This window comes from Heterocephalus glaber, unplaced genomic scaffold, assembly GCF_053883595.1.
Source record: "Heterocephalus glaber isolate CG9 unplaced genomic scaffold, H.glaber_assembly_v1.0 deba00001461, whole genome shotgun sequence".
NCBI classification, from domain to species: Eukaryota; Metazoa; Chordata; class Mammalia; order Rodentia; family Bathyergidae; genus Heterocephalus; species Heterocephalus glaber.
Genome location: NW_028258308.1, coordinates 29,543,283 through 29,569,388, shown reverse-complemented (window position 1 = coordinate 29,569,388; position 26,106 = coordinate 29,543,283). Strand labels below are relative to the sequence as shown.

At 41.7% G+C, this 26,106-nt stretch overlaps 2 protein-coding genes across 3 annotated transcripts in view; one reads left to right on the top strand and one right to left on the bottom strand.

Annotated features, from left to right (window-relative positions):
* Nucleotides 1-17,135, top strand: part of LOC101701954 (low-density lipoprotein receptor-related protein 2-like) — a 48,516-nt gene extending 31,381 nt beyond the window's left edge. For both annotated transcript variants that reach the window (XM_087217221.1, XM_087217220.1), the window contains exons 18-32: nucleotides 15-144; nucleotides 351-535; nucleotides 1,303-1,489; nucleotides 2,043-2,261; nucleotides 2,729-2,912; nucleotides 3,812-4,013; nucleotides 4,102-4,266; nucleotides 4,722-4,922; nucleotides 7,591-8,140; nucleotides 8,544-8,669; nucleotides 10,021-10,131; nucleotides 12,385-12,621; nucleotides 14,648-15,110; nucleotides 16,515-16,614; nucleotides 17,058-17,135. In XM_087217221.1, the coding sequence (XP_087073347.1) occupies nucleotides 15-144; nucleotides 351-535; nucleotides 1,303-1,489; nucleotides 2,043-2,261; nucleotides 2,729-2,912; nucleotides 3,812-4,013; nucleotides 4,102-4,266; nucleotides 4,722-4,922; nucleotides 7,591-8,140; nucleotides 8,544-8,669; nucleotides 10,021-10,131; nucleotides 12,385-12,621; nucleotides 14,648-15,110; nucleotides 16,515-16,614; nucleotides 17,058-17,087 (3,090 nt within the window). In that variant the 3' untranslated portion in view covers nucleotides 17,088-17,135. The remainder of the gene's footprint in view (nucleotides 1-14; nucleotides 145-350; nucleotides 536-1,302; nucleotides 1,490-2,042; nucleotides 2,262-2,728; nucleotides 2,913-3,811; nucleotides 4,014-4,101; nucleotides 4,267-4,721; nucleotides 4,923-7,590; nucleotides 8,141-8,543; nucleotides 8,670-10,020; nucleotides 10,132-12,384; nucleotides 12,622-14,647; nucleotides 15,111-16,514; nucleotides 16,615-17,057) is intronic.
* Nucleotides 17,136-22,683: 5,548 nt separating this feature from the next.
* On the bottom strand, nucleotides 22,684-25,866 carry Cldn23 (claudin 23). Its single transcript, XM_004867645.4, has one exon. The coding sequence runs from the start codon at nucleotides 25,682-25,684 to the stop codon at nucleotides 24,092-24,094; it is 1,593 nt and encodes a 530-aa protein (XP_004867702.2). The 5' UTR covers nucleotides 25,685-25,866; the 3' UTR covers nucleotides 22,684-24,091.
* Between the last annotated feature and the right edge of the window lie 240 nt (nucleotides 25,867-26,106).

Below are 26,106 nucleotides of genomic sequence, written 5' to 3'. Positions count from 1 at the left end.
TTCTTTTTTCTTAGGACTGTGACCCTGAGGCACTCTGGTGTAGCCCAAGGCAGTGGGCCTGTGCCAGCCGAGACCAGTGTGTGCCTGACTTCTGGCACTGTGATGGGCAGAGGGACTGCAGGGATGGCAGTGACGAGGCTGGATGTAAGTAAAGGAAACACTTATGTGGGGCCCTGGTGCTTGCCTGACCTGGGAGTGACAAACCAGCTCCTTGAGCAATGCCGCAGCACCCAAAATCCATTCCTTTGCCCAAATGAAGGTGTCTTGATTGCACCAGAGAAGCCTTGCTGGGGGAGGGTTGTCTGGGAGGTAGAATATAAGATTCTAAGCGGAGAATCTTCCCCCCACAGGCCCTGCTCAGAAGTGCCGGCGCTCTGAGTTCCAGTGTGGCACCTCTATCTGCCTCAACTTCAGTTTGGTGTGCAATGGGAAAGAGGACTGTGCTGATGGCTCGGATGAGGGTGGCAGGTGCCACCTACCAGCATGCAGCCCAGGACAGTGTCCCCATACCTGCTACCCATCCCCAGCTGGGCCTGTGAGTTGCTTCAGCTACTGTTCTCTGGCAACCATAAACTTGGTCTAGGGAAGCCCAGAATGGCACTTTCCCATTCATGTTGTCCCTCATTGGGCCCTCCCTTTAAGTCTTACACGGCAGGGCTGTCCTGACCATTCACTGATGTGTCTGAGTCTTTCCTGGCTTCCGGTGAATCCTGTCCAGCTCCTCGCCCATCTTGTGTCTCCGGAACTCTGCTGCTCAGTCTATTTCCATTTCAGCTGTAGTGATACTTGTGGATAAATAAGAAATTTTGTTGATTATCCTAAAACTCAAACAGTCCCATGGGATTACAATTCAGGAACTGCATCAGTTGCAAACAGTTGCTACCATGAGTGGAATGTGATCTGCCCTTAAGCAGAGAACTACCTGTTCTCTAGTTAGTGGACTTGATTCTAAAGAAATCTGTTCTGATAGCTGGTCATGGGAGCATCTCTTTTGTCAACCATTTCAGTTAAGTCTGCATGCCTTTTCTCTCATTGATCCTCTCTGATCTCACTCATTCTGAATCTGGACACCTTTGCCCAACTCAGGACCCATGATGTAAGGGGTATGGCAAGGTTGACAAAAGACAAAGAGAAACAACTATATTTAAAGTAGATTGGTTCTGAGAATAGCTGGCAAACAGTTGCCAAAAAGGAATATCTCACCATGTGCTCTTCATTACCTGTTATCTCCCTTCCCCACCACTTCTTTAATGACTGCCATTCTGTCTTCAGAAAGTCTCAATGTCTTCTCATACCCATCAGGTCTGTGCTTGCGAGCCAGGCTTTGAGTTGGAGAGCAGTGGAGGGATCTGTGAGGATGTGGATGAGTGCCAGGGGTTCAGCAGTCAGCCTTGCAGTCACACCTGTATCAATACCAAGGGCTCATACATCTGCACCTGTCATCCTGGCTACTCACTGGAGCCTGATGGCCATACCTGTAAGGCAACAGGTAAACTGGAACTGGAAATATCTTCTAAATCCTGGGTCACTAGCTTTAAATTCTTAAAACTTCTAGGAACATTAATCCAAATCTCCCCTCCTTCGGTCTCCGGCTTGTTTATTTGTCCTTAGAAAAAAGTGTAGCATATCCCCAAACCCATCATTTTAAATCTTGTACTTCACACCAAGTGAGAGTCTGAAACTACTAATAAATTGTTACTGTAACAAAATCATAACTCTGGCCTCTGTATCCATGGGTCAACCTTACCAGTCCTGTAAAGCATTTCTTCCCACATACCTGCCCCCAAAATATTTAGTTAGAAATGTGAGGATTTTTTTCAGTTTAAGCTAATGAATCCTTATTTCCCTTAAGTACCTTTTAAGTATAGTTATTATTCTAACTGTTCCATGATAAGAACTCCTTTGATACAGGCTAGTTGGCATCTCAGCTTTGGCAATGAGAGGCAAGGACTGCTAGCAATTCAATTCAATTCCTAACTAGGACTGGGATTTGCTTTTCAAACCCTTTTAAGGCCATATTAAAAGCAGTTCTTACTTCATAGGTACTGAACCAATCCTGCTTGTTGCAATTCAATTTAACTTATTTCTCTATGGATTGAGAAGCTTGAAAGAAGATATCCTGGCAACTATAGACAAGAACCTGATTATTTTCTCTGTTGACTATGACTTAGTAGATCAGAAAGTCTTTTGGACAGATTTCAATGCAGAAAGTATACAGTGGATAAGTATGGATGCTACAAAGAGAGGCACTGTGGTGAAAGGTAAGCCCCGCAGTAATGTAGTCATCCTATCCCTATAAACGCAAGTAGCACAAACAAGAAAATGAATGGCCATTAACATTCCAAACATTAGTTTGTTTATAGTTCCCTCACTAAAAGACCAAGACTTGCTAGTTGGTAAGATGCTTTGGCAATTCATTAGACAAAGGGGTTTGCAAACTACCAGCCTTAGCTCTTTCCATAGCAAAAAAAAGACCAAGATTTGGTAGCTGGAAGTTGCTGGTTGGAAAGATGCAGTGTCACCTTAGTAGACAGAGGGGTCTGCCAAACTATCAGTAACCTAATTATTTCTAATAGTTATCTCCCTTTACAATAGTACTTTGAACATTTTAAAGAAGATTGCTATATTGGAGATGCATACATAGCAGTGGGAAATGAGTTAACATGGCATACAAATCTGCTAAACATTATAATTTACCATAAGTACATGTGTTGAATGATTTCTTCAGGGATAAAGTCAGACTGTATAGTGGTTGACTGGATTGGAAGGAATCTGTACTGGACTGATGGGACAGCTGGTCAGATTTTGGCGATTCCACTGACTGCTGTTTGGAGAGGAAAAGCTGAGTACACAATTGTCCTGGATGATGACTTGACACAACCCCGGTCTTTGGCTTTGGATCCTCTAAATGGGTAAGTTAGATGTCTGAATGCCTGGTGAAGACCTTTAAGTTGACTACATTTCCATAGTTCTACTTTACTTCTGTCCCCTTAACACAGAATGAGTGACTAGAAAACTTACCTGATTTTACTTTAGATTTTATGGTGATGTGGATTGGCTGTACACATGATAATCTTAAAAGCTTCTGGAAAAAGTTCTTCATTTCAGTAAAATGAGATGTACACGTGAGTTCACTTGGTGTCCATGTGGACTTCCTTCTGCTAAAATAAACAAATATACTTCTGGTGAACTTTAAAATGGTAGGTAAGGGGAGACTTGAACTAGGGGTATTTAATTTACAATAATGCAGATCTAAGTTAAACTTGGGTTATTTGATCTAATGTCTTTTCTCTCTGCAAAGGCAAGAAATTTAAAGTTAATATTCCCATTCTTTCAATGGGATGGTGATATGTGTATCAAAATGTACAGGAAACCTAGGATGCAAAGGGAACACATATTGAGTCCCTCTCTCCTTTCTTACCTTTTAAAGACCTCCAACTAGAAATCTATCAACCAGAAAATTATCAGTGTGTTTTGATACATCCAACAGCCTATGGTTGAGAATGAGGTCTGAGGTTTCCTTGTGCACATGGTACTAGCTTATTTCCTGGATATTTTTCAGGCAAGGAACTAATGAACTCGAAGGCTTTTTCATACAGTTATGATAGATACTTTGCCCTCAAAAGGTGACTAAACAATCACCGTGTAATTTTGAGAAAAACTTTCTTTTACTACTACACAACTACATTTAAAGAATAGACCTCATTAAAGTTGAGAAAAAAATAATTGGGCAGTAAGTGAGTATTTTAAGGAATGCATTGATATTTTGTGAGGCAATGCATTATCTTAAAGTTGACTTTTATTCACTTAGATTAATGTACTGGTCTGAGATTGGAGAAGAACCGCAAATAGAGAAAGCAGGAATGGATGGAAGCAGCCGGAAAATACTCATTGATAAAGGTCTTGGACGGCCAACTAGCATAGCTCTTGACCAGTTAAGTTGGAAGATATTCTGGTCTGATGACAAATTTCACAGCATTGGTTCTGCCAACCTAGATGGTACTGGCATTAGTGTAAGTGTTCTTTTGACACAAGGCTTGTTTAAAATGTCCCACATTTTATATAAAACTCACCCCAGAAAGCTCACCTTTACCACTTCAGATGTTGCAGCTCACACAAATCAAGAACCCCTTTTCAGTCACTGTGTTTGAAGATGGAGTCTTCTGGTCTGAACTGAAGACAAGAACAGTACAGCGTGTGCAGAAGATGACAGGCAAGAGCCGGGCTGTCCTCATCAAGCGTTCTGGACAGCCCTATGGACTCAAGGTGTCCAGTGTGCTCTTTGAAATATCTCCCTAGTTCTCCTTGAAAAGCCTGTGTGTGTGTGTGTGTGTATGTGTGTGTGTGTGTGTGTGTGTGAGAGAGAGAGAGAGAGAGAGAGAGAGAGAGAGAGAGAGAGATCTGCCTAAATATCAACTGTAATGATGTCTATTTATACTTAAAAGAAAAACAACATTTGGACTTGGGATGTAGTTCAATAGTAGAGGGTGTCTTGGTATGCACAGGCCCTGGGCTCAATCTCTATTACCACAAAAAAAGAAAGGAAAAGGTACATGTCCTATTCTTTTTGTTTGTTTATATTTGGTTGGTTCTTTTTTGTTTTTTGTTTTTTTTGGTACCAGGGATAGAACTCATGAACCACTGAGCTAAATCCCCGGCCCTACATATCCTATTGTTAAGGATTCAAGAATACATAGTGGCATCTAGCTATTTTCTTCCAGATAATGCACGAAGTGCTACAGCCTAGGTCTTTGAATCCTTGCCTGGATACTGGATGTTCTCACTTGTGCCTTTTGAGCCCACGATCCACGGGAAGCTGCCATTGCCCAGTTGGCTTTTTGCTTGCAGATGATGGCCTCAACTGTGTCCCACTCCAGGAGTCTGCATTCCTCTTCCTTGTACTGCCCACAGTTATTACACAGGTACTGACCTAAGCTTCCCTAGTATGTTCCTGCTTGGTCTGTGTTCCATTTCAGACTTTGGATGTTTGAATTCTCCACATACAATTATAGCTGGTAAGTGCCCTTTTCCTTCAAATATTCTTCAGATACATCTTACATTTGAGTATTGACTGTGTGCTGGGTGCCATCACAATCAAAATAAAATATCTTGGCCATAATAAAAAGATTGAGATGACCCAAGTAAAGTTTTTTACTAAAAGTAGTTAAATGAAGGCCCCATCTAGTTAAATTTCCCTAAGGAATGCTTAGTACACCGTAACACGGTCAAGTTAAGGATTGGAAAGTGAGATTATCTTTGTTTAGTTGTCTAGGTTGTAGCTCAAGATGCAGCATAGTAACTCCAAATACAAGCAGCTCACCTGGGTTCAAGCCTGGGGAAGTACCTTTTTTTAAATATCCTTTTATTGGTACATTTGAGGTATACAATATAATGACATTCATCATTGGAGATATGCAACTTTACATACTCTCTTGGTTCTTATTTTTTCCCCCTTCCCCTGCCCTCCCTTCAACCCCTCCATCCCTCCCTATTTACAAAGACTTTATTTCCATTTTTTCATTTTCTCATATTAATTCCATTCCCTTCTTTCCTTTCCCCTACCCCTCCCACTTCCCCCTCCCCTTTGCCCCTTTTCTTCCTATTTCACATTATCTATTATACCTTTTAGTCTTTATTTACACTTTCAGTTTCTTACACTAGAGAAACTATTCTGTATTTACACGTGTGTCCTGTTTGTTTCATTTAAGAGTCTCGCCTCAATGTGCATCCATTTAGCTGAAAATGTCTCTAATTTCTCATTTTTGATAGCTGAGTAGTACTCCATTTTATTTTAAACACACACACACACACACACACATTTTCTTGATCCAGTCTCCAGCTGATGGGCATTTGGGCTGTTTCCAAGTTTTAGCTATTACCAACTGTGCTGCTATGAACATGGGTGCACATATTCACTGTGGTATGATTCTTTTAGTTTTTTGGGGAAGATACCCGGCAGGGGAATAGCTGGGTCAAATGGGAGTTCCAGTCCTAGTTCTTTGAGGTGTCTCCATACTGATTTCCACAGTGCTTGCACCAGTCTGCACTCCCACCTGTAGTGGAGCAGGGTTTCTCTTTCCCCACAGCCCGGCCAGCATTTGTTACTGGTTGATTTCATGATAGCAGCCATTCTTTCTGGAGTGAAGTGGAATCTCAGCATTGTTTTCATTTGCATCTCTCGAATGACCAGTGATGTTGAACATTTTTTCATATGTTTATTTGCCATTTCTACTTCTTTGTCTGAGAAATGTCTGTTCATTTCAGATGCCCATTTTTGGATTGGGCCTGTAAATTTGGGAGGTCTGATTTTTTTAAGTTCTTTATAGGTTCGAGATAGTAGACCTTTGTCTGAGGGACCCCTGGTGAAAATTTTTTCCCACATTGTGGGTTGTCTCTTCACACTGATGGTGGTTTCTTTTGGTATGCAGAAGCTTTTTAGTAAAAAGAGATCCCACTTGTTGATTGTTTCTGCTAGTTCACGGGCAACTGAGGCTTTGTTCATAAAGTCTTTTCCTACCCCAGTGTCTTGAAGAGTTCTACCTAACCTCTCTTCCAGCCAGTTCAGCGTTTCTGTTTTTATATTTAGAGCTTTAATCCATTTCAATTTTAGTTTAATGCATGGTGGGAAATATAGGTCTAGTTTTAGTCTTTGGCAAGTTGAAATCCAATTTTTCCAGCACCATTTATTAAAGAGACTATCTTTCCTCCAGCGAGGGTGTTTGGCTCCTTTGTCAAAGATGAGGTGGCTGAGTGTGTCTGGCGTTGTTTCTGCATCTTCTATTCTCTCCCACTGGTCTTCAGGTCTGTTTCTTTGCCAGTACCATGCTGTTTTTATCACGGTAGCTTTGTAGTATAGTTTCAAGTTGGTGGTTGAAATACCCCTGCCATGTCTCTGTTACCTAGAATTGCTTTTGATATTCTGGGTCTCTTCTTCTTCCAAATGAATTTTTGGATTGTTTTCTCAAGCTCTATGAAGTATGCTGCTGGGATTTCAATTGGGATTGCATTGAATCTATATAGCAATTTGGAAGTATAGACATTTTCACTATGTTGACCCTTCCTACCCAGGAACAAGGGATGTCTTTCCATTTTCTGATATTCCCTTCAATCTCTTTTTTCAAAGTGGTATAGCTTTCAGAGAAGAGGTCTTTGATTTCTTTTGTTAGGTTGATTGGGGAAGTACATTTTGTGAGAAAACTTGTCTTAAATTGCAGGAGAATAAAAAGTATAAACAAGTAAGTCACCCATTACTTCTACCATTCAGAGGACCTGTCAACTATGATGTTTTAAAATGACAAAACAGAGTTTGAGGTGGGAGAGTGGTTTCAGTTTCAGTGAGATAGTAATTAGTCGTGTCTCATTTAAAGAGGAGGACTTTTAACAGAAGAACAAGTCTTCAAAACACATGGACTCTAGAAACTTTCAGTGCTTGAAGCTCCAGGAAGGGAAGAAAATAATGCATTCCTGATTTTAGAAGATAAAAGTACTGAAAATTTGAACTTAAAAGTTGTCACACTAATGCAGAATTAAACTATGAAATTAGGTGAAATTAAACCAGTTCCACCCATCTACCTAATTTTTTTTCTGTAGATCTATCTGAAAAATCTCAAAGCTTTACCAGGACAAGCAACTTTGCCAGAACATAGAATGCTTCCCTTTACCAGTGTGAACCAGCTTGCATCAGTGGATTATTTTGTGCAGGAAAAGGCCTTGTACCTTTCTGAGTTGAATAATGGTGATATCAGGCTACTGAGGCTTAAAGAATCTGGGACACTTTCTTGGAGGAAACTCATATCAGTGGAGGGGTCTGTGATCAACCTTGCTGTGGACTGGCTCAGTGGAAACATATATTGGATTGACAGTGAGAATCCCCACATCAATGTAGCTTCCTCAAAAGGCCAGTATCCCATTGTCTTGCTCCATGAAAATCTTGCCCGCCCAGCCTCTGTTGTTCTGCACCCACCTGCTGCAGCCATGTGCTTCGTGGATCTGGGTCCCTGGAATGATGGCAGTCATGGGTCCAGCATTGAATGTGCCGCTATGGATGGCAGTGGGAGAAAGGTGCTATGGCAGAAGTCCCAGCTGCCTGTGGGCCTGGCATTTTCAGATTCAGGGACTCGACTGTACTGGGCTGATTCTGGTGAGCTGCTGTTATCCACATTCTAAACATGAACTTGAGAGACCTTGAGCCAAAGTGAAATACTGAAGTTGTACACTCTGGTCTTCAGCAATAGCTTCAAATAGATTTCAGGCCCATGTTTACATTTTCTGCCAACATATTTCACACAAATACAACCTTTTCCTATCCTATATAGCATGTTATGACCCACAGAGTTATGCTGTTGCCCCTTTGTAAAGAAATATAATTGAGAACATGTGCATGAATAAACCTTTGTAAATTTATGTTAGAGAGGAGTTAATGAAGCAGAACTGGCTTCAGAGAATGCATGGGAGATAGTGACCTCTTGGAGGTGAGGCAGGACAAGACAAAAAGAGCTGTAGCTGTTTGGAATAAATGAAATTAACTGAACCTCTCTTCCTAGGGCGAGGACTCATAGAAAGCATTCAGCAAGATGGCTCCAGACACAGAGTAGATCACAGAGGAATTCGGGGACTTAACCTCTTTACATGTGGTCAAGGCATGATGTTCTGGACAACAGTTGATGATAGTAGGTCTTGATTCTATATCTGATTGTCTTTGCAATCTGAATTTACTCCTGATAATCCAAAAAGCACCTGCTACTGCTTAGGAAGTGTCTTTGGAAGTGGCTTTCCTTGGAAGTATAACTAAACAACTTCCCAAACTTGAAAAAGAATATATAACAGTGACTCTTTGACTTACTTGCTTATTATTCTTTATATGAATAGATTTATGCATTTTTAAAATCTCTGGCTTTCATATGAGTCTTTCTGCTTTCAAAGACACCATGATTTCATTAGCTTTCTGTTAGTGTGTTAGAGAGCCTGTGATAGTCAAATTGAAAGGAGGAAAAGTTTATTTTGGTTCACAGTTTCATAGATCTCAATCTATGGTTGCTTAGTCTGGTTGTCTCTGGGCCTGGTGAGACAGTCCATCATGGTGGGAGCATGTGGCAGAGGAAGTTGCTCATACATGGCAACCAGAAAGCAAAAAGAGAGGAAGAGTAGAGGCCAAGGGTTCACATTTTTAAAGTTCTAATAAGCTGAAGACTAAGCCTTCAACACACAGGCCTTTGAGGAATACTTATCCAAACTATCATAATGGTATAGTACAGAGAGTACAAGGCCAGGGATTGTATTGGAACTTAGTGGTATACCTGCTCTGTCAGTTTGTAGCTGAAACACCTTACCTGTAAAATGACAACAGTGCCTGTCTTAGTCAAATAAATACACATGAAACCACTAGCTGAATTATAGAGTATTCCAGTATGGCATTTTTGACATTTCAAAGGGATTGTCCTATGTGACAGTATTCTAGTATATTATTACGTGTATACTAGATTTCTGTGTATAAATTTCTGACCACATGCAGACTTAAGAAAACTAGAAAATGATGCTTAAAATACATGTCTCTTTATATTTTCAAATGCCTACTCCTGAGATGTTAATATGCTAGATGTATGGTGAAACCTTTGTCATCTATTCTAAGATCCACCGATAACTCTTGTTCCAGATAAGCCATTTCCAAAAATACTGTACTAGAATATTATTTTAAAACGTTACTCATTCATTGCATGGTCCAAATCTAACTAGCATATATCTTCTTTTCCTGTTTGAACATAAAAGAATATTCTAGACATAGCTTATTAACATATGATTTTATTTATAGGAAAGTATATCATAGTTTTAATTTCTTTTGGGATTTCTCCTCAAAAACAAGATTTCGAAAACTACATGTATATCTATTCTATAAAAGTCTAGTTATTCATCTAGAATTTAGGTACATAAAATATTCATGTTGAGCAATGTTCTCTGCTCAGGAAATTTTTTTAAGATAAAATTTTGTTTTTGTTAATGATTATTCACTGGCTTTTGTTTTAGCCCAAATCACTAAAGTTTGGTATAGCAAGAAAGGAGTTTCAGAAAACTGGTGGTTCCAAGTAGACCAGAAGATTGTGAACTTAAAAGTGTATAGTACATTTAATCAACAAGGTAAGTATATTTGCAATGGTTATGTGAACACAAAAGTCTACTGAATTTCTGCATGGAGAATGCTATGATTTGGATCTGAACTGGCCCTCCAAAACTCATGTGTTGAAGGCTTGGTCCCTGATGCAGCAGTGGTCACAGGAGGGACTTTTGGGAGGTGACTGGATCATAATGGCTCTAACCTCATCAGTGGGTTAACCCATTGATGCAGTTATAATCTGATGGCATTATTGGAAGGCGGTGGAAACTTTAAGATGTGGGGCCTGCTTGGAGGAAGTAGGTCACTTGGTGTGTGCCTGGAAGGGAACATCTTGTCCTGTACTTTCCTTGTTTTCTCCCTCTTCTCTCCTCCCTTCTCCTCTCTTCTCTCCTCTCCTCACCTCTTCCTCTCCCTCTCCCTCTCCATCTCTCTCTCTTTCTCTCTCTCCTGTCCTGTCCTCCATGAGATGAGCTGCTTTGCTTTATCACATGTGTCCCACCATGATGTTCTGACTCACTATAGTCCCAGAATCAACAGAGCCAAGTGACCATGGGTTGAAATCTCTAAAACCATGAGCCAAAATAATTTTTTTCTCCTCTAAGTTGTTTTTCTCAGGACTTTTGTCGCAGTGACTGAACGCTGACTAACATAGAAGGGGCACACTACTATGCAATATTGTCTGGAAATATTTTTGCCTTTCTCATTCATTACATTAAAACATTTCTTTAGCAAATTCCTGTACACAGTCCTTTGTCTTTAAGTAGTTATATGTAGTTTGGTTTAGGTACATGCCTAGTCTTATTATTTATCTAGCAGGTACAATAGTATCTGGCTAGGGGTTGGTAGAATTGGTGTGTTAGCTTGCTCTTAATGGAATCAATACTTGAGATAATCAACTTATAAAGTGAAAAGGTTTATTTTGGCTCACATTTTTAGATATTTCAGTCCCTGATAAGTTGCCCCATTGCATTTGAGCTGCGGCAAGCCAATGCATCATGGAAGGAGCATGTGGCAGAGCAAAACTATTCACACTGCCCATGACTAGGATGCAAAAGAGAGGAAGAGACTGGGGTCCCATAATCCCCTTAAAGTGCATGTCTCCAGTGACTTAAGGATATTCCATCAGGCCTTGCTTCTTAAAAGTTCCATCTCTAGTGGAACATTGAGGAGCAATCTTTTACCATGTGGATCTTTAGGGGATAGTTATGATCCAATAGGTAGCACTTGGATTCTGTTTTCAGATTTATTATTGTAGACTGAATTATAACAAGTAGTACAATTGAAATAACATTTTAGCTCCAAAGCAGAGCTAGTCTGGTTTGTACTTATTGCCATTTGCATTTAGTTTTGATATTAACTGATTCTTGACAAATGAACTTGAGAATTCTCAGATATTTTTCCCCACTATTTTCTACAGACACATTTGGCATATCTGAATATTTCAGGAGGACAATAATGGGCTAAATATAGTATCAATAGTTGAAATCTGTTCCTAGTTGAAATTAATGCCTGCTGTGTGAACTCAATTCATCAGTCACACATACTATTCTGTACAAGGAATATATTAGTCTTCAGAGACTACTTCTTCTTTGTTTTATTTCTGAAGCTAAACCTCATGAAATGGTGTTAGTCATGCTTAGATTGCTGTAGTCTTGGCCTGGTGAGGAGAACTTTTTAGAATTCTTCAGACTGATAAATGGTCACATACATGATCTGTTGCTTAGTTCTTAGAGTTAGAAGGAGGCTTCTTATCAGTTTATTATTGGTTTTATGTGTACCACATAAATACCACTGCTCCTGGAGTATGTCACAAGGTAAAACCTCGCTAGAGATTAAACCTTAAAATACAAGCCTTAAAGAATGATGCTAAGCTATAAATGGCTGTCTTAATCAGTTTCTCAAAGGGATAATAAACACCACACATTCCATATTTTCAAATAAAAAGACTTGTTTCTAAGGCCTTTCTAGATCTTATGGCAGGTCCTTGATGTGAACAGAATTCATCAGAATTCATAATAAATTCTTGAATTAATGAGAGGTCCCCTCAATTTTTCTTAAGCCATGTTGAACTTCTAAAGTCATCCTATCTATGAAGAAGAATCACTAATTAATCAGAACCAATTTGACTAAAAGGAATTAAATTGAAGAGCTATCTAATTAGGGGAAAAAATCTGTGTCCTCTAACTATGATATTGTGTTTGAAAAAATTTTCAGATGACTCTTCTGAATCTAATTTAATTCAATATGTTTTATGGGGTGGGCATGGGGATCTACAGGTAATAATAGTTGCTCAAAAGACAATGGAGGATGCAGCCACATCTGCTTACCAAACCCCAAGGGTCAGACTTGCAAGTGTCCCCAAGGGTACTACTTGGCTGATGCAAACAAATGTATTGAAGCTGTCCAGTGCTCTGGGCCATCACAGTCCTGTGAAGATGGTCAGAAATGCATTTCCATGGAGCAAGTTTGTGATGGTCATACTGACTGTCTTGATGGATCCGATGAAATGGACTGTAAGTAATGTATACCTCATTATGCATACTGAGGACTGTGTTGCCTGTTGTCTGAAAAGGCACTCATTTAAGCTAGATTTGATTCAGTTTAAATTGATGGCATGGGAACAGCTGGGGGATGGAGGCTGGGCAAACTATCTGACCTGTTTTGGTTTCCCCCTTTTTAAAATGGAAGCAGCACTTTCTAACTCATACAGTTGCTAAGGAACACGTGAGAAGTTGTCTAAAACTGTCATGCTAGAAAGCAATACTGGCATGTTAGGACTTAAAACTAGCTGTAGATGATTGTCATTAAGTACTAGGCCAGCAGTGCCTTCATGGAAGGAATTATGTGGCCAGTCAGCTTAGTGTCTACAATATCTAATTCAGCTGTAATCACCACCTTCCAATTCTATAGCTATTGCTAGAGTAGTTTCCAAGTCTCATAAGCTATAAAACTGATGAGAGAGTTGACTCATTACTGAAAGTGGTCATAATCAGTGAAGAAAAAAATATGGAAAAGGAAAATTACAGAGCAGATTTTTCATTCAGTTCTCAATTTTAACTCATTTCATTTTAAAACCTGGCTAGCTAAGAGATCAGTTATTACCCCTAGTCACTTCATCCTAAATAGGAAGGAAAATGAATTTTGACCCCAGAGTTGATTCTGATGTCTAGCAAATGAAGAGGTTTTGTTGAAATACTTTGTTGTGGAAAGTAAAGGAAGAGGGATGGTATCAGCAAGAAGGACATTTGTCACTTTCACTCTCTGGTTTTAAAATTAAACCAGGAACCTAATATTATCTTCTCCCATTCTCACATCCCCAATGGCCTATGCTAACACAATGGCTTTCCTCCTTAATAATTAGCTTGCCCTGTTTTGGGGTGGGGAGGAGAAAGTACTAGGTTTAAAAATTGGATTGGCTTTCTCTAGATATACCCTGTCATCAAGGATCCTACACTGCCCAAGAGTGGAAACTCTCCTGTGAATCGAGCTACATTAGTCACTTTCCTGTTGCTGAGTCAAAATATCCAACTCCCTCTACATAAAGGAGGAGAGGTTTATTTTGACTCACAGTTTCAGAGGATTCAGTGTATACATGGTCACCTGGCTTCAAGGCAGAAATGGCATGGCATTAGGGCATGATGGAGGAAATTTGCTCAACTCACGGAAGCTAGATGGCAGAGAGCAAGGGGAGAAGTTAGGGACAGGAATGCACCCTTCCAGGTCATACCCTCAGAGATCCACCCCGCTAATCAGGCCCCAACTCCTAATAGCACAGGAACTCATCAATTCACCAATCCACTGATGAGTATGGTACCCCATGATCCAGTTACCTTGCTAAAACCCCAGCTATGAACACAGGAGACTTTTGGGGGACGTTTTAGATCTACAGCATAATGCCAGCTTAAGTCAGAAGCAAGAAGCCCTTTTATTGCTAATACTGTCTTCCCACCCAGTAGTTTTGTCTTTTGTGTTCACATGAGGAATAATACTTATGCCAACAATAATGAAGAGAATGGTGAAATACCTTAATCCAAACTTAGTTTGTAAATTTGTCTTTGATTAGAAGCACCTGTTGTCTACACTTTGACATCTATATTGTCATCTTTGACATCTTCTATCACTTTCACCAAATCTGCTTTTATATCTGTAACTGGTAGATCTCGCTTAACCTACAGGTTCCTTAGCCTCACAACATTAAAAAAAATTACAGACAAACCCGCTTACATCTGAAAAATCTTTCTACTACAGATATTTATTTTGATCTACCACAGAAATCCTTACAGAACAAAGAAACTTCCTTTGTAAATTATAGGATGTATCTTGACTAAAACTTCACATGTCATTGCTTAGAAGTAGAACGGTGTGATAAATAGGATACACTGGTCCTGAATCAAATATTTCAAATGCCTTATGATATGAAGATTTTAATGCTTTAAGATTTCTTGTTCTTTTGATATGATTCTTTACTGACAGGCGCGTGTGTGTGTGTGTGTGTGTGTGTGTGTGTGTGTGTGTGCATGTGTGTGTGTACCTATACAGGTAAAACCCATTCAACAGCAACACCTAAAAGGCCAGAAGCTGGAAAGAGTTTGGCTCCAAAAGCAGCCCACACTCTCCAGACTACCAAGTCCACCACACTTGGACACCAAGGTCAAGAAGGAATGAGATATCCTGTCAGAAAAACATTAACCACTCAGAAGCCTGCTGGACCGAGCAAGAGCCCAGAAGTCAAGGAAAGAGGAGAGTCTTTTCGCCCCAAGGACTCACAGACGACAAAACACATGCCCTGCACTAGTGCTTTCTGTAATGGGAGGGGAATCTGTGCAGTGGAAGGAAAGCTGAGAAAATGCAGCTGTCTGACAGATCATGGGAGAGAGTTCTGTGAAGAGGCACAGATCTCTGTCTCTGGCTTCGTAGCCCTCAGCATAACCATGGCTTTCTCAGTGGTTCTGGTAGCTCTGGGAACACTTACATATTTCAGAAGAGAACATGAATTAAAAAGGTGAGTGGCTATTAATGCCGTCATGAAAATTCATATTCCAAAGAAGGCTTATAAAAGATTAATAGGATTGATGATATAAATCATCAATTGCTAATGTCTAGAAATTTGTCTTCTGAGGAAAAATTTAGGTAATGATGTAGACTTATCTGTTACATTACCTGGAAAAATAATAATTGAGGCTATCTTTTTTAGTGAGACCTGAGATAAACAGTCCTATATGGTGTAGGAGGCATTTATGGAGGTAAAATTGGTTGCAATGGCTGTCAGTGATAATATCTCCAGGATAAAGTCAGCAGGTTCCCTTTCAATGAGACAGTAAGGTTAGTTCCAGTTATCAGAGGAAAATTTGTTCAGAGGTATATTAGTTGGCTAGGAATTCCATAATACAGTAGCAGATACTGGGTGTCATAAACAACAGAAAGTATTTCTTCACAGTTCTGAAACTAGAAACCCAAGATCAAGGCATCAGAAGATTGGTTTCTTCTGTGGGTTCTTTCCTTGGCTTGTAGTTTGCTAATGTCTCCCTGTATCCTCCCTCTCTGTCCTAATCTCCTTTTCTTATAAAGAAATAAGTCAGTTATATTGGATTAGAACTCATTCATTTTTTAAACTTAATTACCTCCTCAAAGACTCACAGACACATTCTGAGTTCTGTGGGGTTAGCACTTCATTTGGGACACTATAGGAGGTTGCAAATTAATCCAAAAGTGGAGATAAAATAAAGAAACTCAGGAATAATTCAAAAGAAAGACATCAAGTTTTGTCCAAGAGCAAGAAAGACATTTAAAAAAAACAAGGAAGAATAGCAAAATGATGCTTCTGACAAACTAAGATATGCACTAAGAAGATACGACTGAAGAAACTAGATATACTGAGAAAGGGCTTTAAGTAGACTATGAATGACAAAATAAAGAGATTATTAAAACTTTAAAAACTGTGTCTCTGTCCTGCCTTCATAAACTAAGGAAAAGGCCAGGAGAATTAGCATGTCTACTTCCAAGGCAATGCTAGTTAATAGCTGACTGGTTAACATTGAGATGAAGTGAGATGTTACCCTTTGGCTTCTAATTATCATCTTGGGTCTTTCTGCTACATTCACCTGCTTTCTTAATTCACTGGTGTTCAGCTGCCACTTGCCTGCCCTTGAATTTAGTTTTCATTGACTTCAATCATTTGGTTTCCCTTAGTGGAGAAAAGATACCATTTTGGAAGTTGAGTCAGTGCCTACTAACAAATAATTGATAGCATTGCCCGTTCTAGGCCATTTTGCATTGTTAAAGAGAAAATTTAGATAGGGCATAGTTTCTATTACAATATAGAGGACAAGTTGTCCACTTACAAATCATACCACAATTAATATTCTGGCTCAGAGAACAACTCTTCTGACTTTGTTTTTGATTCTAGAACATCATCAAGGAATTTGGCTTGTGATAAAGAAAATAACCAAGAGGAGGAAAATCTAATGAATAGTGAGATTTTTGTCAATGAAGCCTATGATGAGCAGGTATGTTGAGGGAGACCAGGAAGACTCTCTGAAGAAAGTGGATTGTGAGGCATAGTTAAAGAATGACCTTTCTGAAAAATCCCAGCTGGGTCAAAGTCAATGTGAATTTAAAGAGATTCTTTTTATTGGTGAATGTGCACATGAAACTATAGTGTATAGCTATTGTGCTTATGAAACTATTGCTCAATAACCTTTTTGTTCTTAGATTGTAGTTTGAAGAACTAACATTAACCAAAATGAAACATGTATGAAATAGTATCAAGAAATTTAGTGTTTAGTGGACTTCCACGAGGGGCCTGGCTTTATGCTGGGGCAGGATGGGATGTTATTAAGATTACTCCGCCTGTGTTCTCTGCTAACTTCTGCATAGTTCAGTAATCTCTGCATTTTTGCTTTGTTTTAATGTAGTGTAACTCCAGCTCTCTTTAACTCTTTTCCCACAGAAATTGCTAACATCTTTACAGACAGACTGACCTTATAAAAAAGAAACTGAAATATTCCAATAAAATGTTTATATATTTTATTGTGTACTATTTAATCTTTTTAACAGTTTGTGGTAAATAGTAATCACTTATTAAAATAATTATTTTTTAAATTGGAGGAGATCATCTTTTTTAAAAAGAATATCCATGAGAATCGTCAGAGTTCAGTTCAATCTACATGTAGCTTAGGCTGTAACTCACCCACAAAAGCTGTCTAATACCAGGGTTCCTGGCCCAGTCAGAAGTTCTGGAATATTGGTTCTGATAATAACTTTGAGCTAGCTTACCCTCTGGGTCTCTTCATTTTATCAATGACAGCCCTCTCCGTGCCTCTTGGGATGAAGGCCAAGTTCCTGCAGAGTGGCAGATGTTTGGGTATTAGTTTCCTACCATTCTCTCTCTCAGGTAAATTTCACTAAGTTAGTACTTCTTTTTCCTGAGAATTTATAAAATATGTTTTTCTTATGCTCCCATTCTGAAATTAATAGAACAGATGAATATACTTTATAGATACAGAGGCTCAGACACATGATTTGTCTAAGGCTAATTTTTTTAAAAGTACGTGGATACCATAGTCAGCAACATAGAGTACGGCTGTGCACCAGGATTCATCTCAGCCAGCTCTTGCCTGCTGGGTTCAGAACATGCAGATGCTTGGACTGCTAATGCTCTGCTTATCTGCTTGCCTGCTTGTCTGCTTGCCTGCTTGTCTGCTTGTCTTGTTATTGCGGTATTCACACCGATATAGGGAATCAGAGACATTGACTGCGGTGGGAAACAGGGTAACAAAGCAGGGATATGGTCTAAAATTTCATGGTAACAACCTTGGATATACACCTAGTTCTAAATATGTGTTCCCAGTACTAAAAATTGGCATTATAAGAACCTACATTATCAGGCCAATTGAGCATGGGATGAAAATGCAAAAATGCCTATATACTGTTCAACATAGTAACTGAATGGAATAACATGAGTCTAAGTTGTAATAAACTCAGATTCATTTGGAAGACTTTTTTTTTGCTTCAATTGTTTCTAGATTTTTTTATGTAATTTAGTTTTCTGCAGAATGAGTTTATGAAGGCTTCCAAGCATGAGGAGTCCTGGGCTTTATTACTGTGGGTAATAGATAAAATAAATTGTGCTTTTCAAAGAAGTATAATAATTTTCGAGTGAAGATCAACTTGGAAAGAGCAAATATGAAGGGAGCTACTTTTCCTGAAGAGGCTGAGCTGTGTGTCTGCGGCTCAGGGACTAAGCGAACATCAAGCTGCTTCAGAAGCTCAACTGAGTCTGAGCAAAACCTCAGCACCACCGTAGCCTACCGCCTTTCTGTGCAGAGACTATCAGGTTTCTCTTGCTACCTTGCCCAAGACCCAGCCTCATAGTCAGTTTTGCTCTTGGCCAGTCTCCACTTCCCAATATACACAAAATGCATAACGCTACTCAAAAGAATGAAGCTCAGAAGTACGTATGAATGACGTACAATGGCATTGCCACTTTTTCTGGACGGCGTGGACTTGTTGCCTTGGTCTTCCTCAGATCTTAATTAAGCTTTCTTTCTACCACGAGTCCAGGGGTTGTGTTTGTGCTAGCTCAGTTGGCTGCCACAGGCTCTGTGCTGGAATGTTACTTTCAACCTATGTTTCTACTCTGCAGGCCCCATTTCCGGTTCAGGCCCCAGAAACACCTGCTATTCCCTCTTTGTGGGAAAAAGGGAACCAACTTCATGTAGCCAAATTTCCTTGTATTTCATGCATCACCATTTTCCCCTTCCTGTCTCTAACTGTACCTCTTCCTGTGTTGGTCTCCTATAACTATAAGCCCAAGTATTACCCCATCGAAATCTAGTTTAATCTATCCTATTATGCTGTCTCCATTAAAGAGTTTATAAAATATACTTAAAGCCTTTTCATCAGAAGACTTAATCTTATAGATACTCAAGATTCGATAGTTAACAATTTTTTATCATGCCTTATCCCTAAACTGGTTTTAGTATGTAAACTTCATAACTTTATCCACTTGTAGAAAAGGCTTATCCATTGTGACAATTTATACATTACGCATTAATTTCTTGATTTCTTTACACCTAATAAATGGAACAGTCAGCCTGTGGTTGATATAAAAACTGAATTTCCTTCTAGGAACTCAATTTCTGTAACATAATTATACATTTGGGTTTTCTTTTAGAAGAATAAGGAGCTTTAGATATGTTCATTGTTTCACGCATTAGGCAATGGAGCCCTACAAAAAACTTGACATGTTAGTTACTAGCAACTAAGATTTAAATTAAAAGCATTACATTTACTCTCTTTAGGAAACAAATGGGGGAGAGGTCATGGATAGTGAGAGCAATGTACTAAGGTTCTACTTTTTTAACCTCGGAGAGGTTTATGGAATTCAGACACAGGGAGAAATAGAATGTGGAGGTGTTTGCTCTCAGACCAACTACTAGCATTACAGGTCATCTGCTCCCAGCCTCTACTGATCAAAGTTCTTTACTTTCTTCTCAGTCTCATCCAAGTCTTATCTGTCACCTTCAGAATATTAATGTTAGTGAGGTCCTTTGGTAATATTTAGGCCAGTCTTTCCCGTGTTACATATGGGGAAACAGATCCAGGAGGAGCAAGGCCTACACCCAAGGCCTGAGTTACACAAGCAGTTGAAAAATGTAGTGACCTCCTTTAGTCTCCCTCAGCCTAGGGGTGAGAAGAAGCTCTTTGGGAGCCACTGGAATGAGTGCCGCTCATGGTGGCAGGAAAGGAGTTGGCGGGGCATTTGCCACATAGGTGACAAAGGTACTTGGTCCCTGTAAAAAGCATGCACCACCCTCTCAGGCTCTCTTGCACCTACGAGTCACACTGGTTTAGACACGGGGCTTCTGGCTCGACTCCTTGCCAGTCCATGTAATCTGAGCAGGCTAGTTGGACAAGAACTCTGCAGTGATACCTAAATCAGATCTGAAGCTGTTCTCTCCACATGCCCCACTGAAGAACCAAACCCCCTAGTCAGCATTTTCACCCCTCAAAGCTTTGTCTATATTTTCCTGGATTTGAACAAGTTAAGCCTTGTTTGCATGTTCTCAGTCCTGCTTAATGGTAGATGACTAGGAGGAGACTATTTTAATGTGTGTAGTGAGGAGACAGAGGAATGTGTAGAAAGGTTGATGGGAAGGTTGGGTAAGAATTTCAAAGAAGGTTTTATATGTAGTAATAACTGAGTCACTTATTTTCCTTCCTTCCCACACAGGGAGAAAGAGCCATCTATAGTGACTTTACCCTAAGGTCTGGGGGTTAGTTAGTCTGGGTGACATCATTTTTCTTTGTATGTGACAAGTTGAGTATAAGGATCCACTTGTGTACAGAAAAAGCTTTTGGAAGTATCTATTACAAGATAGTATGTAGCTCAGTGGTAGAGTACTTGCCTAGCATGTATGAGGCCCTGGGTTCATTGCCAAAAGTAAAAGTAACTTTATTAAATCAATAATGGGCATAAAAAGTGGTGGTATTCATTCCAGTGCTAAAAATAAATGGAAATTGTACCTTTACTTTCAATGTAGAGTTAGAACAAAAAATGCAGCAAAACTTTAAGCCACATGTAAGTGATATGTTCAAATGTAACACCTCTAAACTAATGTGGGAAGGAGGTAGTTTAGGATGTGGATATGTGCAGGAAAGTAACCAGGATAAAAACTTAGACCTTGGCCAAATTGTGAAAGTAATTGAAACTAAGAGTGGTTGATATATGAAGGAAGCTCCTGAGGTGTGATCTTCCCTTTAAAGACGGATAACAGCACTTTATTGCAGGAAAGTCAGATTAGAGATATCAGGGGGGTCTGAGGTAGAGACCCTGATTAGGAAAATTTCCAGCACTCCTGAGAGTGTGAGGAGTTGCTGAGGTTCTAGTGTCCTATCTGCCTACTGCATCGTGGAGCTGTCTGTACCTTGGCAGAAGACAACGTTCTTGAGCAGCTACTCACACATCAAATTGTTCATATTTGACCGGATTTCCTTTTAAAGAAGGTATTGGCCTAATAAAGGGTAAATGACAGGATTTTCTCGGCCCTATAAAAATGTACCACCTGATTCTTCTTGTCCTTGTCACTATATTCTAGAATGGAGTAGAAGCAACATATGTGTGGGAACTTGGAGAGTTCTGTTCCCTCTGCCTGGTACAGTCCTCTTCCCCTTCTTATAGTCTGTTCAGATCTTTTTCCTCCATCCCTTGATGCTGGCTTACTATTCTTCCTTTCATTTATACACTACCTCTCAAGCTGGAGTGCAGCAGGGCAGAGACTAAAATGGTCTTGTTTTCCATGGTCCCAACAGACATGCTAGTGAAATGTCAGGTGTCCAAACCCTTACTTGGTGAATGATCTAAGCAATGAGCAGCAGGGTAGTTGCCAAAGCAGCCTGACAGCACCTCCCACAGTCTGGGCAGTAGATCAACAGCCTATCCCTTCTTAGAGAAGGTGTGCATCCAGAGGAAAGGAAACCGGCCAATATACAATACTGGAGGGGTTAAAACATTTTTGGATCCACTTTCTCAGGTCCTTGTCCTCCAGGCAAATCTGAGTCATCTTGTAAAGATTTTATGCATTCTATGAGGAGACACACTTCCCATACTGGTTAAAGTGAGTTCTGATGGCCGCATAGGTGTGGAGAACTTGAGACCAGGTTACTCCACATCAGTACCATGTTTAGGATTCATTCTCACTCACAGAAGGACTCCTGTGACTCCATCTCCTCCAGCATCTTGGCTACTGTCAGTATGTGCTGCTGTGGCAGAGAATGACTCTCAGGCCCAAAACAAATCCCAGCGTGATGCAGGAGTCTCTTTCCACAATGTCCTGAACATTTTTAGAACAAAAAGGGATCTATATTTATTAAAGGAATTTTATTTTTCTTGATAGAGCAAAATAGATTTTTAACTTTCACTGAGCACATCTTAATGATGACAGTGTTTTGCATATAAGCCTGTGGAGAATAATTGCAGAAGGGAAAAAAGTAAAACATACAAAATACCAGTTTTGTTTTTATCAAACATTTTCTGGAAATATCTGGAACTATGATGCTGAATAGATTCAATACTTGCCAGAATCCGAGCATCTCTACATTGTTTGGTAAGTCCTGACTTCTCAGGTCCTTAGCTGAAAAGGTCAGAGCTGCCTTCCATCCATTCTGGCTCTGTTCCCCACAGCAACTTACCAAAAATGTAGATGAAGTGTCCAGCAACGCAAAGTCTGATTATGAGCCACCAGTAGGGATTACAGGTGAAGGGAGGCAGAGTCTCAGCGAAAGCCTTGCAACTACAAGTGTGGTCCACAAACCCTGGGCATTGACAGAAGCAGTGGTGGTATCTCCAGGGAGCCACTTAAGAAAAAATTTCAGGGCATCTAGACTAGTGGTGGAGAACCTATGGCATGAGTGCCGCAGCCAGATGTTTGTTGCCATTAAAAGCTCTAAAAGGTTCGCCATCAACTGCTCTAGAACTAGAGCACCAGAATCTGCATTTGAAAATAACACAAAGTGGCATACCTGCACAATAAGGTTGAGTCTCAAAATCCAGGTGACTCTACTGCAAAGTGGCAAGTGTATGGATGTCTATTACCTTGCAAGTGCATGTGCTGTTTAGTAAGCTCCAGTGTAGTTTTCTATTAGCAGTGCTTACTGCACTGAGGGTTCCCCCTTCTGAAGAGCAGGTTTTAAAGGTGAGATTCAGTCCAGTTAAAGGCACCTTTAAATCAACCACTTGGAGTAAAAACCCAGACCTCCTGGCAAGGTAGTCTCTCAGGGAGCAGAGAGCTGCCTACCTCTGACTTCAAACGCCCCTGAAAGAAGAGAAAAAGATTTCTACTCTCACCTCTGGTGAAAACTGGTGTTTCTAGTTTTTTCAACAATAGACTTGGCTTTGTAGAAAACAGCAGGATCCTGAAAACAAAGCAATCAGGGATTTAAGTGGGGCCTGCTGGCTTCTTTTCTTAATCTAATGGGTAATCTAATGCAAAGGCTTACAAAGATCCCAGTGCTAAATTTCACAATAGAGCCTAGGCAGATAGAGAATTGTTAGTAGGAAATACTAAAACTCCAGAAGGTTGTGCTGGAGACAAAGACACTTTTGTGAGTAACTAAAATGGATTGTTTTAAGTTTTTATTAATAAATAAAAGATATATACATATATACTTTAACCAAATGTAACTAAGAGGCTCTATTTTGCACAAAATAGTAAATCTATATAGTCCTCTATGTCCAGGGCAAGGAATCCAAGGAATAGAGCAATAAAATTTTAATGTCTTCATTCTCCTGGTTATTGGAAGAGAAAAACTTTTGAATGACCTCACCTTTCACATCAAAATAAGTGATAAGAAAGATAAATCCTATTTATGCTGGACGAAGTACATACGAGTACTCCAGGTTATTGCATTCTGTAAGCGCCAAAAAAGTTGGTGGCATTTGCATGGCTCTCAGTTTAGGAGCCTCCTTCAAACAGAAATACACTGGCCTTTTGAGAGTTTGCATGAGAAAGGAGCAATAAAGCAGGAAAAATACAATAATTATATTGATGCAAGATTCATCGATATTTTAAAACACTGTAATTTCAAGGCGTTAAATTGCTTTTGAGCCTCTATTTGCTGATTTCAACTTTTCGTTTTTGTTACTGTCCCTGTTCAGCACGGTGCACACACTACCCTTTCTAGATCTCCTTCAGCAGGAAAATATGAAACGCCGGTTACTCTGTAAGAGGACCGGATCACTCTGGAAAAGAAAACAAAACTCCGTGAAGAGAAAACCGAACACAAGCTGAACTAAATGTCCAAGGAAGGCCACTGGGAAGGAAGATCGTGGTGAAGGGTCTCCCAGCTCAGAGCCAGGCAGTTGCAGACTGCGTCTCAGCACAGAAGTTCAAGGCTGGACAGGGCAGAGAGGGTTCCTGGTCCCCTTCAGACCCAGGCTGAGCTCAGAGCCTGTGCGGAGCAGGCAGGGGTGGGCCAGGGCATCTACAGGTCAGAGTCACAGGGCAGCGAGCTGTGGTAGGGCTGGGTGCTGCATGAGGAAGCGCTGTGGGAGGCGGCCACCTTCTCCTGTTCCCCATCGAGCACATCCACCGGGTTGGTGTAGGCCTTGGGCGGCGGCCGCGGCATGGGGAAGCCGACCCTGGGCTTGGCGGAGGCGCTGCGCACGGCAGGTGGCGGCCGGTGCTGGCCATCGCTGTAGTACTTGATGGCCGGGGTCAGTGCGGGCTCGGGCCAGTCCACGTAGACAGTGCTGATGCTGCTGCGGCGCGGGCCGTTGGGAGGCGCCTTGCGGCAGCGGTGACACCGCTCCTCGCACCAGGGTGCGAAACTGAGAGCCAGGGAGAAGCCGCCCAGCAGCAGCAAGCAGCTGGCCAGGTAGCCGAGCACCAGGCTGTAACTAACCTGCATCGTGACCGGGCTGGCCGGGCCAGGCAGGACCTCGCGATCCCCCAAGAAGTGGTTGTACCAGGAGACCGGGATGAGGCTGAAGAGGCCCGCGACGAAGAGCACGACGCCGGAGAGGCCGGCCAGCGCGAAGTGCGGCTCCTTCTGCCAGCAGCGCACGCCGAGGGTCGCCAGCAGCAGTCCCAGGCCCGTGGTGGCCAGCGACGTGACCATGAGACCGCGGGCCACGAGCACGAGGTGGGTCTCGAAGTAGCCCCACTCGTCCTGCTGGCCGCACTGGCGCTCGCGGCTGCTCTGCTCCAGACACATGTCCCACAGGCCCTGGTACAGGACGGCGTCCACCGGCTTGTTCAGGAAGCCCTTCGCCGCCCGCCAGCCCGGGGCCAGCGTGCTGATCAGGTTGAGCAGCAGCCCGCAGGGCGTGAACACCATGCCCACCGTCATAACCACGGGCGTCCGCATCCCGAGCTCCCGCCGCGCCGCGCCGCAACGGCCGCCTGCTCCTCCGACGCACCCGGCTCCCCGCGGCCAGGCTGGGACGCGGCGCTGCGCCCTGCTCCCTGCGGCCCTCTTTGCCTCCTGCGCGGGACCCGCCCCACTCGCCACTAGTGCCCTCCTCGAGTCCGGGCCGCCCCGCCCTCCGCTGGCTGTCCCTAATCGAAACCAGAGCCTGGGCGGGTCTAACCGAAACCGCCAGCCAGGGGCCGGGTCCAGCGGCCAAGCCCAGCCCGCGTGGGAGGGGCGCGAGGGCAGAGCACTCAGCGGCGGGGCCACCTCGAGCTGGCATTCGGGGAGGAGCGGACACCGCACCCGCTCGGGCCACCTGGCGCGGACAGTCCCGGGACCCTGCAGAGGTCGCCCCTCCCCTGGCTCCTGGCGCTGTCCAGTGGGGCTCAGGTGGCTGTGGGCGGGGAAGGAAAGAGACGGTGCCACCGGGTTCCACCCCACCCACCTCCCTTGCTGTGCAGTTTCGCGTATTTCGACAGGTCTCGGTTCGGAAAGCTTTTCTCTGGCCTGGCCCGTAGAGCCTGCGAGGTAGCCTCTCCCTTCTTCGCAGCCAGTGTCCGACTCCTCTAGAAGAGTTCTCGGCTTTGCACCCCGTGCGGGGAAGCATGGATCGGTGCGTACCTGGGTCTCCCAGGTGGAGAAGCTGGCTCCCAAATGCTGCATTCCTTTAAGTTGTTTACTAAGCGTTGTTTGATTTGTTTAATAAGCGCCCTGAGCTCCTACTGAGCTTAACTCATAAGAATCACTGTGAGTGTACTTCCAGATTGAGGAGTTACTTACAAAAGATTTTGTTTTTCCAGTTTGCAAAAGACTTTAAAGTGGAAATAAAAAGTGAGGGCTGGGGCGTGTTACTGGGTGTCCGGTTTCGCACACTTTGCATATTTATCTAAGTTTGTAGGGTCCAGTGGCCTTTCATGGGCTTTAGGCTGTTTTACTGCTTTGAATTGTAGAAAACCTGTACTATTGCTAATGAGTTTTGTCCATGGAAATATAAATGAGGTCGCCCCAGTGGAATATAATTAATTATTTCCCAACGGATATGGTCTAGTTTGACACTGGTTTGTAAATCCATTTTAACACTCCAG

Excerpts from the sequence above, each read along its gene's own strand:
- Cldn23 (XM_004867645.4), bottom strand. The coding sequence starts at position 25,684 with ATGCAGCATTTGGGAGCCAGCTTCTCCACCTGGGAGACCCAGGTACGC.